The sequence below is a fragment of the Lithobates pipiens genome, unplaced genomic scaffold (genome assembly GCF_037356315.1).
Source record: "Lithobates pipiens isolate NorthernLeopardFrog02 unplaced genomic scaffold, aLitPip1_a1.2 Scaffold_8, whole genome shotgun sequence".
Taxonomy (NCBI): domain Eukaryota; kingdom Metazoa; phylum Chordata; class Amphibia; order Anura; family Ranidae; genus Lithobates; species Lithobates pipiens.
The window spans coordinates 251,916,438-251,932,695 of record NW_027507903.1 but is presented as its reverse complement, the minus strand read 5'-3'; the positions used below and the strand labels follow the sequence as shown (position 1 = coordinate 251,932,695).

General features: G+C 39.9%; 1 protein-coding gene across 1 annotated transcript in view; it reads right to left on the bottom strand.

Annotated features, from left to right (window-relative positions):
- LOC143961094 (uncharacterized) overlaps window positions 1–16,258 on the bottom strand; it is a 76,355-nt gene that overhangs the window by 35,490 nt on the left and 24,607 nt on the right. The window contains exons 5-10 of the mRNA XM_077470259.1: window positions 12,232–12,797; window positions 8,679–8,753; window positions 7,525–7,624; window positions 4,868–5,089; window positions 1,479–1,622; window positions 143–263 (exon numbers count right to left, since the gene is read on the bottom strand). Of these exons, the coding sequence (XP_077326385.1) occupies window positions 143–263; window positions 1,479–1,622; window positions 4,868–5,089; window positions 7,525–7,624; window positions 8,679–8,753; window positions 12,232–12,797 (1,228 nt within the window). The remainder of the gene's footprint in view (window positions 1–142; window positions 264–1,478; window positions 1,623–4,867; window positions 5,090–7,524; window positions 7,625–8,678; window positions 8,754–12,231; window positions 12,798–16,258) is intronic.

Here is a 16,258-nt window from a genome sequence, read left to right as displayed (position 1 = left end):
AACATGCAAACTCCAGGCAGATGGTGTCATGGTCAGGATTTGAACCAGCGACCCTATTGCTGCTAGGTGAAAGTGCTAACCACTACACCACTGTGCTGCCCCGTGCTGCCCTAAATTATGTATCATTATAGCAAAAATGTACCTGTAATGTAATAGGGTCAGGTAATTTTCCTTTCTTTGGCCAGTCCCATTCTTTTATAGTCTCGCCTTCTTTGTCACTCATTACTCCACCAGTCTGATTATAGTGCAGTATGTAACAATTGCTACGTAAACAAAAAATGTAATATAATTAATTGAAATAAAATTAATTAAAAAACTGTTGTATGTAAAAAATACATTGTGCTTTTTTTCACATTAATTAAAATAGCAATTTACTTTATATGTTTTATATTAAAAGGCTAACTTTAGATTTTAATATCATGCCTACAGTGAACAAAATATGTAGGCAAATTACTGACCTCATTCTGAAAATACTGGTTGCCTCTATTTGTAATACATTCTACTAGCAGCAAGTTGGTTAGAGTGAAGATATAGTACCTGATCTGCATACCTATCCAAGATTAGTTACCTACAATGTACCAAAGATAATGGATCAGCATTAGAGGCAGGCAGCTAGGATTTTCAGGCGAAGAGGTCAGTAATGGCAAACAAACTATTTCTTTCAGTACAGGTTTCTTAGTCTTAATGAGGCCACACTAACTCCCTATTTTTGCAAACTCTGCCTAATTCTTAAAAAGCATCTATTTTGAAGCATGGCAATCAGTGTTGTGCTTGAATCGGAGCTCAGGTTATATTAGACAATGTACAAATCAATCATAATAGGTGGAGGTATCTAATAAACAGATATACCATGATAAAAAAGAGGCATCTCACAACCAACCAGATATTTAAATGAACTTTGAGTTTATATTAGAAAATGGCAAAAAAAAAAAATCTAATTGATTAATAATTTATATCATAATTATGAAAGAGTATCAACTTTACGGGACTAAACTTGGTCTCCGGACACTTTAGTCAGATCTGGTGTGTTTTTTTTTTGGATACTTGTCGTATACAAGGATTGTTGCATCCTGAGTCCATTGGGAAAGTTACACCAAAAGTTGAGACATACAAATTTGGGCCACATTAGTCCTCTGGGACCAATCTAATTATTTTCAGCTTTTTCAGCAGGAGTATTTACTGTGTTAGTCACAGGTGTCGGATTTGTTTATTTTTCAAATGTTGTCTTAATTGATGTTATTACCATATCAAAATTTCAATAAAAAGAGTTAAAAAATAAATCTGATTGAACGATTTGGGCAACACCCCACTCTTCCTTTCTACCAGTTTGTAGGAATCAATCCCACTATGTCAGAATGGTAATTACACTTTTATGGTCTGTATATTCTGGTCTATATTCTCATCTAAAATAGCTTTAAAAATAAGAAATATGATTATATGATTTACTAGAGAGGATATACTTTAAAAGTAGTACTAACCTGTCAGGAAAAAAAACGCTGCCATGTCCAAATGGAGTGAATGTACCCAGAATATCTTTATCTGGAGAGAAGATGTTAGTATAAAGTCCTCCATACGAAAGGCCTGAGTGGCTTTGACAAACAGCCAGTTGCCCAGTTGGATAAATGGACAGTAAGTTAAGAGAATGTTTTTCATCATCATACTTAGACTTATGAATTACATATATACTGTAAAATATATGGAGGAAAAGACAATCTACAAATGGTGATCTTGTTCTTCTGTCCCCACACAAACCACCTAGGCCAACTGTCTTATGCTGCCCTAGCCCTACCTAAATTAATTTGCAATCTGTACTAAAAAGTGGCTTTAACACTAGCAATGTCAGAGGCTCAATTTTAACACAAGAATAAGAAATATTTATTTTAGCTATTTTAAGTTTTCCTATTCTGGCATGTAAGCTTTGTGAATACTGTAGAACCTCAGGTGTCTAAAAGCACACCAAGGTTGAAGGTGATAGTTTGCTCACTCTGTATCAGTGCACATAGAACAGACAACAAAGCTGCCATTTTAGTCTGTTGGCAATTCAGTTCCAGGTGTGCAGATCCAGAGGGTTGAAGTGTAGGGACAGCAACAATGAGGACCCAGTCAGATTGCAACAGCAGGCAGAGAGGTAGTCTGAAGGCTTTTATTGTACATGACAATCTTTTACTATTGGCACAATGAAGTATGGGTAATTTTGTGTTGCTCTTGCCAACCCTGCCACCCTAGGCAATGGTCTATATTGGCTATGCAAAAATATGGCCCTATAGGCATTAATAATGATATGTTGGGAATTATGCCAATCCTAGAAGGCTTTTTAGAATTGCAGCAGCTCTTGAAAAAAAAATTCCAGCTAGACTGGTTTGGGCATCCTATACAGATGACTCCTGGAAGGTTTCCCAGCAGCTTATTAGGCTTGTCCAAATAGAAAGATGGCCTGGGGTTGACCTGTATTAGGCCTCCCAGCTGACCTGAAGATATTTTGCACTTTGTGGAATCCTGCTCTAGGTATTCCTGGCAAAGTAGTCAATAATCTGGCAAGGAAAGGCACACAAACATGGATTTGAGCCAGCTGCACACCTTGTAACTATATTAGAAAAAGGAAAAAAAGGAAAACCCCATGGGGTTTTCTAGCAGCAACAAAAGGACGATCACTTTTTTGTAAGAATCAATCAAATAGTTTTATTATCAAGATCACTTGTCAGATGACATTACAATACAAAGGATTTAAAATATGAGCTCTGGTGTACATTAATGCGGAAAAATGGATACGGACTGATGTAATGATACTTGGGCCATTATCTACAGAGGCTTAATATAAACACCAATTTCTTTTTGGGATTTACATTACCAGGTGCTGAGGCCTTTGGGCCATCCCTCTTCTGCGGTGGCCCACAAAGACTGTCACCCCTTGCAAGTCTGTGACTCCTTTGGGGGTTGGTCCCCCCCCCCCCCCCGGGTGGACTAAGGTGCAGTGGGGCCCGGAATTACCTGCAGGGAAGAAGTCTGGGTCTTTTTAACCTCTAGAGATCCACGCTATAGCTGAATGGCCCCCTGAACAGCGTGCGCGGCGCTCTCTGTGATCAGCGAGTCTATGAGGCTCGCTAGATCACAGACCGGAGTAAGGGGTCGATCCCCACCACTTACCACGTGATCAGCTGTCAGCCAATGACAGCTGATCACGTGATGTCAACACAGCTGGTAATCGGCTATTTTTGCTCCTCGTGCTGATAGGTGACACTGATGGGCACTGATACAGGGCACTGATGTTCAGCAGCACTGTCCAGACGCTGTGCGAGGAGAGAAAAAAAGACGATTACCGGCGGCAGTGACATCAGTCCCGCTCACTGCAAAGTGCCCCAGCCCCTCAGTGCCCACCTGTGCCCCCTACAAGTGCCGCCTACCAGTACCCACCAGCGCCACCTGTCAGTGCCCACCAGTGCCACCTGTCAGTGCCCACAGTACCACCTATCAGTACCCATCAGTGCCACCTATCAGTGCCAACTATCAGTGCCCATCAGTGCCATCTATCAGTGATACCTATCAGTGCCCATCTGTGCCACCCATCCACACACATCCATGCGCACACACATACATGCGCACACACACACACACATGCATACATACGCATGCACACACACCCACACACATAAATGCACACCCACACACAAATGCATGCACACCCACATACGCACACACACACACGCATGCATGCACACACACATACACACACACACGCATGCACACACACACACACACACATGCATGCACACACACACATATAAACACACATACAGTAGTCTTATTAAAAAAAAAAAAAGGCAGTCCTTTACCTTGGCTCTTCCGGCCGGGTATTGCACTATAGGGGGAGACAAAAAGCACACCCTGTGCTTTCACTGTCTTAGGCTAATGTGAGGAAGCTCCCTGCACAGTGCCGATTACAGCTCGGAATTGGCTGATGATCGGGAGCTCCTCTCAGCCGCCCCTCCAATCGAAGAGTACAGGGGCCCTACAGCAAGAGGCAGGGTCGCCATGGCAATCTCTGCGACCCCTATAATTCCGCCAATGTTCACAGTACTATCATTTAAAGTAGCATTCAATTGTATTCAATTACCTTAATATAATAAATGTTTGGGGTTTAAAAAAATATGAAACTTCATGAAATGGGCGATGAGCTGAAGCGTTTCAAGGCCCCTGACTTAAGCCCCATACACACTATTAGATTTTCTGCAAATTTTTGTCTTCAGATTTACCAAAACCATATAATATGAGGTCAAACCTTAAGAGTTTAAATTTGTATGCAATCAGGCAGGCCCTTGCACTACATGGTTTTCGTAAATCTGAAGACAAAGATCTGCAGAAAATCTAATAGTGTGTATGGGGTTTAATGCCGCGTACACACGATGGAAAATTCCGACAACAAAATCTATGGGATTTTTTCAGACGGATGTTGGCTCAAACTTGTCTTGCATACGCACGGTCACACAATGTTGTCGAAAATTACAAATGCCAAGAACGTGGTGACGTACGACGAGCCGAGAAAATTGTAGTTCAATAGCCAGTGCGGCTCTTCTGCTTGATTCCGAGCACGAGTAGAACTTTGTGCGTCGGAATTGTGTACACACGATCGGAATTTCTGATAACGGATTTTGTTGTCGGAAAATTTGAGATCCAAATTTTGTGTGTCGGAAATTCCGATGGAAAATATCTGATGGAGCTTACACACGGTCAGAATTTCTGACAAAGAGCTCCCATCGAAGATTTTCCGTCTGAAAATCTGACCGTGTGTACGCGGCATTAGAGTCAAGGACTATCTGTTACAGTCTTGTAGATGGTAAGTCCGATTTTTTTTCTTTTTCTTAGAGGATACTAAACCATTGAGGATCCATCTATTAAAGCATAATGGAGTTTTTGCAGAGATGGATTGTCCCGCCTGATCTCTGGGATATGTGGTTTTCCATTCATCAGTACAAATGCAGGTTTACTATTCTTTTTTTGTTTCAATATCAGATCCTTTTTAGTACCACCATAGTGTTGAAGAATAACCGGCTTGTTGAAACCATTGTCATTTAAACTTGATAATTGTTTGTTTCTGTAATAAAAAAAATGTAATTAAAGAATTTAAAAAATATATTTTTGCTTAAATATAAATACTATACACTACTAGGTCATTGACTAGAAAAGTATTGAAGCCAAATCATTAGTGTGAAAGTAACTAGCATTTTTAGAAGGAGAAACAATCCTACAGCCATTATTTGCCGTAATGTATGTTATTTTTAAGCGCTATTAAAAAAAAAAGGCAAACATTTATTATATTGCAACTTACCAATTCTTAGATGTGTTGGCTAAATTAGTTTGTGTTTTTAGGTTGTTTTTCAACAGAACAAGCTGTTCTGCAGATGTAGCAGTTACAAGATCAAGGTAAACTATTTACTACTGACAGGGGTGCTTACAATGACCAGCTTTTATTTATTTATGTAAAACCTTTAGGCTTTTATAAATGCTGCTGTCCAAAGGTGCCCCTGTGCTCCTTCATCCAGAGTGGGGGCATTCTAATACAGGAGGTGTGTTACTGGCCAGATCATCAGGTGAAAACAGAGGGGAAAAAAACCTAAAGAAAACTAATGCAGCCACTACATCTTATGATTGGTAAGCTACAATATATTACATTTTTTGATTTGGGTTTAATACCACTTTAATTTACCAAACTAAAAAAATGTTAAAGAAACATACAGTGAGAAACTAAACTCATGGAAATAAAACAGAAAGTTTCAAAGCTGTGTTTTGACCATGGAAAGGTAAGTATTTGAGGCAAAATTAGCCTCATGCCACCAGTTTACATGGCATTATTCTGCAGTGGTTCTCATATGCAGCCTCCACCTTAACACATTTCTGAATACAGAGCTGAATTATTCACTTTTTTGGGTTTGTCTTTTTTTTATTGTGCAGCCATGTTATTTTAGCACAAATTCTATTTCTCAAATAAAGAAAACAAATGCAGCCACCACATCTAGTACTTGGTAAGCTGCAATATACTATATGTTTGGTTTTTGGGTGTAATACCACTGTAAGCAATGAGAGCCAATAATAGCTGAAAATACCTGTCACATGGCCGACAATACCTATTGGAAAGGCAAAAAATACATGTATTTTTGCTGAGTTAATTGAGACTATTATGTGAAAGAGCTACCAACTTCATTCACAAATATATGCCAAAGTACCTATACCTATCCTGAAATTAAAGTGGTTGTAAACCTCCAGGGTTGAAAGTTTGGGGGGGACATGTGCCCCAGGCGTGGTATTGAGGGGGGCACTGCAGCTGGTACCAATCCTCAAACCTCAGACATGAAATATGAACAAAGCATATCCCTCTATAGTGTGAACTTGTCACAATTAAGAGCATTACGTGTAATTTCTGTCTCCAGCTTTGTTCCTCTGCTATCTGCATGAAACATTTCTGACAGTTTTCCTGACACCAAGAGAAAGAGGTGACAGGGGAGGGGGCTCCAGCAGATTAGCAGCCTCAGCTCTGTGTCCTGTGTGCTGTATAAAAGGGGGGGGGGGGTCTCTTCCCTCAAATCAGCTCTCAGAGCTCGCCTCACTGAGCTGTGCAGAGTGTAATTTCAGCTCTCTGCCCCTTTTTTTCTGACAGCTTTGACAAGCTTTAAAAATTCAGCACTTTGAATGGATGTAGAGAAAAGACGACTGGAAATAAACTGGTACAACTTATGTAGGAGAATTTGTTTCATCTCTGCGTATCACCTGATGATAGTCACTTCACTTGTTATATGGAATGTTTACCAACCACTTTAAGCTAAATGTCATTGCTCACTGCATGTTGCGCTATATTAGGCTACTTTCACACTGATCCCCTGCAAAAATGTTTTTTGCCACAAATTTTACTGCATTTGCGGTGCAGTTTTTAAATGACATGTGACTCAAAAACTGCACCAAAAACGCACTGCTGGTTTTGCTGCATTTTCCCATTGCTTTCAATGGGAAAGTGTGTTTTTGATGATTTTTTTTTTTTAATCTCCCCAAACATGCTCCAGGCAGGATTTTATTCACAGCAATGGAACATATTCATTGATTTTAAAGGAAATTATTTTTCCTAAGCTTTTCATCTGCCTTTTTTTTATTTTATTTTTTTATGCAATAGCGCTTGAAAAACTCCTCAGTGTGAAAGCAGCCTTATCTGTCATGTTATGGAGATACCAACATTGTATCTGGTAGATTTCTGCTACAGGATTGCAGGATTGAAATAAAGTAAACTGTGTAAAATATATATTTCTCAACAAAGCCACATTATTTTAAATACAGTATGTTCTAATAATCTCCAGGAACATTCACATATTCATACAGAAATGTATTACAAATATTTGTAACAAACTGTTAGAGAATAGGATATCATTTCTATTATATGGCCCTTTAATTTTTACATTGTGAGGTGTCTTATTTCTGCTGCACTAAACTGGTTCTACATAGACTGTATGGATTAAAGAAGTCATAACCGTGTTGAGTCCATACATTTGGATCTGTGCAAGCTGCAGTCTCTCTAGTGCCCAGGAAAATAAACCTCTCCATTCCATTTCTTCAGATTTAGAGTCCTTTGTTTCGAAAATCCACCCTTAACAAAACAGATATATTTCAGACACCAGTTTAAAATTGACAAATCATGCAAATTAAAGAGTTAAACTTTGGCCACAATTCAAATAAATACCAATGAGAAATAGCCTGTAACTGTAGTCTGCATTGCACTTGTAATGGTAAGAAGTCCAAAAAGGGACAGATTAGCCCACCATACACAGCCTAATATGTGTAAGTGATGCAACTCAAGTTTTCTGTCAGATCTCATTTGTACTGTTAGGCCTTATGCACAAGAGCATAAAAAATGCTGGTTTTACAGGCATACAGCATATTCTTTTATGCCTCTTAACGCAGTTCTGTGTTAAAGCGGTTGTAAACCCCTTTTGGCAATTTTTACCTACAGGTAAGCCTATAATAAGGCTTACCTGTCGTTAAAATGAAGGAATTAATATCACATGTACCGTTTAGGACAGTGATGGCGAACCTTGGCACCCCAGATGTTTTGGAACTACATTTCCCATGATGCTCATACACTCTGCAGTGTAGTTGAGCGTCATGGGAAATGTAGTTCCAAAACATCTGGGGTGCCAAGGTTCACCATCACTGATATAGGAGATATTCACCCTGCATGCAGCTAGTGACTTCACTGGCACACTCTAGAGTGACATCATCGCGTCAGGTAGAACATGTCAGCCCCCTCAGCGGTGACTTTACAACACTGGAGATCTCGTTCCAAGGTGAGTATTTTATAATGTGCTAGTGTGTGATGCAAACTAGCACATTATGTCATTGCTACAGCAGCACTTTGCCGGCGGTATAGCCGCGCTGCCCATTCATTTAAATGGGCAGGAGCGGTGGAGGAGCGTTATACACACCGCTCCAAAGATGCGGCTAGCAGGACTTTTTTTATCGTCCTGCCAGTGCACCACTCCAGTGTGAAAGCCCTCGGGGCAAGAAGCGGTAAAAGTGCCCAGTAGGCAAGTGGTTAATCTGGCTTAAGCCATTTATAAGGGCACACTGCAAGAAAAGTGGTGTATGTTCTTTATTCAATTCCTCAAAATGTTTTCTTTTTTCAAACCATCATATTTCTTTACCTTTATCTTCACACACTCTTGATGACATAGAGAAACTGATGGTGACTGGTACATGTGATGCAAAGTTCTGAGGAGCTTAAAGAAAAAAAATACATTAAACATAAACTGCACTAAAAAAAATTTGAATTTTCTGGCATAGACAAAGGCACGGTAGAATTAATTAAGCAACTTTTTACTCCATGGCAAAAATCGATGGGTTTAAACAGATCTTTTGTATTGCTGAATTATAATTTCATGGTTCATAATGTAGCACTACTCCCATATGAGCCGAAAGAATATTGCCCAGATGTTTTGCCCCACAGCCCCGCATATAAGCTCAGTTACACATTTCTTCAATGACCAGTCTAGGGATGTTGTTTTCTTCGTTTTCTTTTTTTTTGGGAGAACTTAGATAGGGTTGAGGGAATTCAGTGGGATACTCCAAAAACAAGAACTATGTACAACTTGGGGACTATGTATTCGTTCTGAAAAAAGCTGTATTAAAGTGCATGCTTGCAATAAACAATGGGCTTAGCTTTGAGGTGGTACCCTGTTTCCCCTAAAATAAGACCTAGTCTGATTGTCGGTGATAGCTGCAATAAAAGCCCTACCCCCCAAATAAGCCCTAGTTAAAGTCCTTGTAGGTCTTCTTTTCAGGGTAGGGCTTATTTTTGAGGAAACAGAGTAGGGCTTATTTGGGTGGTAGGGCTTATATTGCAGCCAACACCGACAATCACGCTAGGTCTTATTTTAGGGTAAACAGGGTAGTAGTAGTAGGTAAAGTCCCTTAGTCTTAATCACCCACCTGAGGCCTCACAGACAGCAAGCACATGGCAGCATTGCCCTGGAGGGCATCAAGCCCTTCAGTCTGGACTGATCCTCTCCAGGAAAAGACCCAGAGCTTGGTGTGCTAAGAGATTATATACAGTTATACAGCATGCCATCGGGCCTTGCTCCCTGAGATTGGCCAGGGCTGTATAAATATGTATACTGTCATCTGCATATCTCCACACCTATGTTCCAGAAAGTTCTCACAGCATTCCTGGACAGCAGAGGGAGTCAACAGACCGGCAACATTGAGCAGACCTAACTAATCAAATGCAGCTGCACTGGATACAGAGAGCAACTAAATTTACCTAACATAGCAATTGCAGCCACACTAAACAGAGTGTGACAAGCTAAATTTACCTATCAAAAACACAGTGAGCCAACACTAAATTGATCTATCCAAGCATAGCACCTATCTAAGAGGGTGCTACAACAACAATGGGTTCAACTATGTACCCGATTAGCCCATACTATATCCTTTGCATTGTGATGCTTTCAATGAGCATGTACCTGCTTTAATGTACAGTATAATTGCTATTCTACAACACATCAAACTGTTTCAATATATATGTGTCTCTGGCTTTAATACTTTGAGTGACTAACACAGAAAAAGTATGCAACTCAGGATTCCTAATCTTCTCTGACTTTCCTGATGTGAATACTAGTCTTAGGAAAGGAACCTAAACCATTGAAGCCAAAGTCAGACTGGGCAACTAGTATTTTCAGTAACAGCAAATAAAAAAAGGTTTACCACACTTTGCAACTTTCTGAGATGAGTAAAGCCCCATACACACTATCAGTTTTTCTGCTGAGTTTTTCCTTCAGATTTACCAAAACCATGTAGTACAAGGGCCTGTCTGATTGCATACAAATTGAAACTCCTAAGGTTTGACCTCATATTATATGATTTTGGTAAATCTGAAGGAAAAACTCAGCAGAAAAACTGATAGTGTGTATGGGGCTTAAGAGGGAAACCTTTTAGTATAATGTATATGGACAAAAGATAAATCCCTGCGATTCACCAGGTACATAGACCATGAAGCGTTGAGATGCATACAATTATTGTTTTAACCCACAAGTGTTTTTTTCGCTGGTATTTTTTCTTTTTTTGCTGGGTTTTCAGACTTATGAATACAATCATTTAGTTATTGGATTTACGACTTACTGCATTGTAACATTCTGGTAACTAAATAGTGTAATTCCAAGGTCTAAACATCAGACCAAAAAAGGGACAAATGAGAAGGAAAGAGGAATGTAGGGATCTGGTTCCAAAAGAGAGACATTGGGGTTGATTTACTAAAAACAGAGTGCAAAATCGGATTCAGCTGTACATGGTAGCCAATCAGCTTCTATGTTCAACTTGTTCAATTAAAGTGTTACTAAATCCAAGACCTTGCATTCACTATATCTGACCTTCCACAGTACACATAACATAGAAATGCAATTATTTTAGTAAATATATACTGCTAAATACCTTTTCTCATCAGCAGTAGGCTTGTGCAATTCGTTTCGTAACAAATCAAAATTCGGCCGAATTTTGCATCTTTCAGACATTCGGATGCATCCGAATAAAAAAATAACGAATTACAACGAATACGAAAGAAATTATAGCGGATATAACGAATGAATTCGACATGATTCGGTAATTCTTTAAAGAGCTAATGAAACAAAAGGTCAGCTTAAAGTAAATCTTATAGTCCAATCAGCTGATTCATTTTGTGCCAGAGGTTGAATTACTGGCCAAGTGCATTCCTGAGAACTGAGTTAGAAGGGTGTTGTATTGTATTTGAGCCGAGGAGAAGAGATGTTGTCATTGTGTGTGTTAAAAGATTAAATAAACAAAGACTTTCCAAACTACTAATCATTATCAGGAATGTATATACATACATAAATATTGAATTTCAACGAATACGGACGAAATTAAAATGCTTATAACGAATGAATTCGACAGGAGTCGAGATTCAGTATAACGAATATCGACACTCTACGAATAATAACGAATTATCCGAAAACGTATTAACGTAACACAAGGAATATAACAGAACGAAATTATGTATTTTACAAATGACAACAAACCGAAACTAAACTAAATTTTCCATTGTGCACAAGTCTAATCAGCAGTATATAGCAGTCTTTTGACTTCTATCAGTGTCTAGTTAAAGCTGGTAGGAGGAGTTTTCATTCTCCTCTGACTGTCCTTCGAGGGTGCATGACCTTCTGTCTGGGCAGTGTTGATTGACCCTGTCCTGATCACATACACCCTCTCCGAAAAAAAAAAAAACAATCTAGCAATACACACCAAACTAAGCATGTGCCAAGTGCCTCCTAGGGCTCTTTTCTATCAGCAGATGTATTGAGGACAGTAAAAGAAGGAGAGGATCGGAGAAGACAGGATAAAACAACCTTTTTACAATGCGGAGGATTAACCCCTTAGGTTCCACGATGAGTATAACCAGCATGCTGTACTGCATATGCAGACTGATTTTACTGTTGCTGGTTTAGTAACACTTTAAGATTTCACAATAAGAAACCTGGAAGCTACACCAGATTTTGTACTCTCCAGTTTTAGTAAATCAACCCCAGTCCAACCAAATCATGGACAGTTGGAAGCTATGAGTTTACATTAATGCTCTGTTTCTTTAAACAACATTTTTAAATAAAGAGTATTTAAACCAAATAAATAAAATGCTCATCATAAAAAAGCAATCATAACTAATGAATGTTTGCTTTGTGATTACAAACTCACATCTGTTTCCTGTAGGCTTGGACTGTGCAAATTCTTGGCCTGCTTTCTCCTTGCCGTGCTCCAGAAGGGTGGCATTAGCCTTATTTTTTATGTGCTTTATATTGTCTACAGTCTCAGGGGGTACTGTGCTGGCTCCAGGTGCTTTGTAGTCACTCTCCTCAGGGGCCATACTTGTGTCTGTTGTCATCTTCTTGGAGGACTGACAATGTTTCTTTGTGTATACCGCACCCTCGATGAGCTCCTGCCAGCTATAGTTAAGCACATTCACTACACCCTGAGGAAAAATGATCTCATACTGAGAGAAAAATTGCAGTAGTTTCCCAAGCTCATATAACAGTGTTGGAGCAACATATTTATAATCATCAAAGGGGTTCATGAAGTGTTCATCATCGGTGATGACATGGCTGAGTTTTTGGTTACTGTTCTCCACAACGTTCTTTTGTAAAGTAGAGCTGCCGATTTCAGGCAATACCGCATATTTTTCTTTGTGCATTTTTTCATCCTTGGGAAGTGCATTTTGCTTCCTCTCAGCTTGAGTGGGACCTCCTTTTTTATTCCTGTTCAGGCTGAACATAAATCAACAAACCAATGGGTAACTACAGTACAAACTGATTTAAAAAAAAAAACACTGCGAGATCCATTTGAAGCAAGAGGAATTGCCATGTGTGCTGCAGATAAAGCTGTATTAAACAGTATTGGCATGAGACTTTCTTTTATTTTCACCAGGTGATCCTGCCAGTAAGTCTGTTGTTTTTCAACAGAACAAGCTGCCCTGCAGAGGTAGCAGTTGGTGGGTTAAGGCAAACTATTTAGTAATGACAGGGGTAATTCATAGAATGGGTGAAGGTCCTATACGTATAACCTAGCGCTAGACTATGTATTAACAACAATCTTTCCTCATCTTTTAATTTACACAGGGGCACTCATCAAAGATGCCCATTATCCCCATTGCTGTTCGCCCTGCCGGTAGAACCTTTAGCCATTTTGATCTGCAGCACACTGGAGGTTGTGGGGTTCCGTAGAGGCCCGCTGGAAGACAAGATATCCCTTTATGCAGATGATGCACTCATTTACTTGTGAGACACAGCAGCCTCTTTGTGAAAAGTAATGGGGATTATCAACGACCTTGGCAGGTTCTCGTGCTTTACTATAAACTCGTCCAAATCAATATTGATGTCCATAGATCCCCTGACAGCAACTTTACCCATGGGAGCAAACCAAATAACCATAGCAAGCAGCTTTAAATACCTGGGGGTGAAAGTCACCCCAGATCCAGCTGACTACTTGCAGCTGAACCTGAGCCCACTCTTAGACAGACAGAAAGTGAAATGCACTAGCTGGTGTAAGCTTCCTCTGTCGGTAGTAGGCAGAGTGAACCTAATTAAAATGGTATGGGCACCTCAACTTCTGTATATTTTTCACAACTCCCCTATGTGGATCTCAAATAAATGCTTCAAACACACTGATTCCTTAATGTGAGACCTATATGGAAAAAAGAAAGCTAGAATTAGTCTAACCACCTTACAATACAGGAAAGACCGAGGAGGACTGACAGTACCACACACCAAAATGTACTTTTTGGCCACACAAATTCAAGAACTAGCAGGGTGGGGGCAGAATGCAGGAGAGGACCCTGTAGCTAAATTGGTAACTATGTCTTACCCCACATTAAAGGCTGCTTCCCATATGGAGATGGGTCTACCAAGTGTCCCATCCCCGGCCCCAACCGGTGACCTCATTAGGAAAATATTGAAGGAATTCCTAAAAGCCTTGACTATTAGGGGCCCACTGCCCTTTACACCCTTATGGAACATTCCCAGGTATCCAGAACTACTACAATTGCAGGGATTCTCTCCCTGGAGACAGCAGGGGATATGGTTCTTCCTTCAACTTTATGAGGTGACCATTCTAAAAATATATGAACAGCTATGCTTAGAATTCCAGCTCACCTCAAGAGGCTTTTATAAATATCTTCAACTTAGACATGCCCTGCGGGCACAGCAGCAATCACACTCTTTAGTTGTATCATCCTCTTCCTTGCTGATAGAAGTCCTCTGGGCAGACACCCAGATGAGACTGATATCTAAGATATATGTGGAATTGCTGTTTTCCGTTCAGGATCACGCTTCTTTTAAATGCAAAACTAAGTCGGTGGAAGATATTGGAGATATAGATGGGGATCAGTGGGACATGGCTTTGGAATCAATACCTGCTACCTCAGTCTCAGCTTCTCACAAATTCTCGAAACTGTTTATTCTACATAGAGCCTACAGAACACCCATAGAACTCCATGGTTGCAGCAGAAGAGACTCTCCTTTCTGTCCAAAATGTAAAGTGCACCAGGGGGACTTTATAAACTTACTCACCGATATTGGGCAGAAATATCCCAAAGTATCTCTAGACTAGCTCAGATAGCGGTACAACTGAACCCCCTGGTGTACTTACTAGGGGCAATTGACAAGGAGATGTACCCGAGGGGAATGTACCACAGGATAACCAGGCTGTTATACCTGGTTACAAAACTTATAGCTAGATATTGGATGGCATCTACAGTCCCCACAGGGAAACCTATGTTAACTCACTTCTTCTCGGGGAGCGACTAGCCTATAGCCACAGGAAAGCTGTGAAAAAATTTGAGCTCAATGGACAACCATGGCTGGATGATCCCAATCTTGCACCACTACAGTTGCTGATGGACAAACTTTTGCATTATGCCCCGCCATTGATCTGGGGGGGGGGGGGGAGAGATGAGAGAGAGAGGAGAAAGGAGGCAGGAGAAACAAGTTAGGTTATGTGCAAGGATAAAGAACTAGAATCCGCATGATCCGTTAGTTGAAGAAAGGTCATAAGCCCCATACACACTATCAGATTTTCTGCTGATTTTTGTTTTCAGATTTAACAAAACCATGTAGTGCATGGGCCTGCCTGATTGTATACAAATTGAAACTCCTAAGGTTTGACCTCATATTATATGGTTTTGGTAAATCTAAAGACAAAAATCAGCAGAAAATCTGATAGTGTGCATGGAGCAGAACACTGTTTTAATTAATTGGACTGAAAGTGCTAGTTGATGTTTTAGTTGAAAAATCATAATATCTGAATTGCCTTCTCTTATTGCTTATGTACTATGGATACTCGATGCAATTTGTATAACATGTATATTCTTATACTCACTGGATGCAATCATTGTATGCCTTGAAAGAGTCATTTCTTCAATAAAAAAAGTTTTGATTAAAAAAAAAAAAATGACAGGGGTGTTTAACCACCAGGTCATTTTTTTGCGAAACAGCACTATATTACTTTAACTGAGAAAATATAAAGAGAGATATGAGCGCACAAGCTCATGGTGTAAATAACGTTTGTTTATAGAAATTGAAAGAAATAAAATCGATACACTTACAAGTTTAGGTGAAACATGAGCGGTTACATTGTTTTTTTTATTTAATCCAAGAGACAAGACCCACAGGGTCAACATAATGAAGATACAGAAGCAAAACGTATTACATGGACATATGTGGTGCTACACCTCATAACAGTTTGTACTATTACAGGAGAGGAGAGATTCATGATGGAGATTCAATTGATTTCCAGAGTGTATAGTAGGTCAAATCTTCTTGATATAAAATTCTACTAGGCATATTGTGCACTCCCTTACCCTATGAGAGCATGTTTGTATGTGTGGTGAGACAATATAGTGCTATTCCGTGAGCCTCGTCCCTTACAGTTTTCATTTTATCTGAAGTACTAAGAGTAGAAAGAAATAGCATAGACAGTAGGTGGGGGGAAAGGAAATCTAAAGTTAGGAGAAGAGTAAAAAAAAAAGGGGGTTCCACAGAGTAGCTAGGTTATAGCATGACCCAGTAAGTTTGTCGCAAAGTAGAGATGCGTCTGTGTCGTTTCCCTGTAGATAAGAGGATGCCGTTTAATATTAGTGGGTAGCGATGCGTAGCACCACGGTGCCCTATGTAGGGGAGTGACACTTTGGGCTTGCTCCAATTGAGGCCATAGCTTGGTCTCCTGGTGTCGG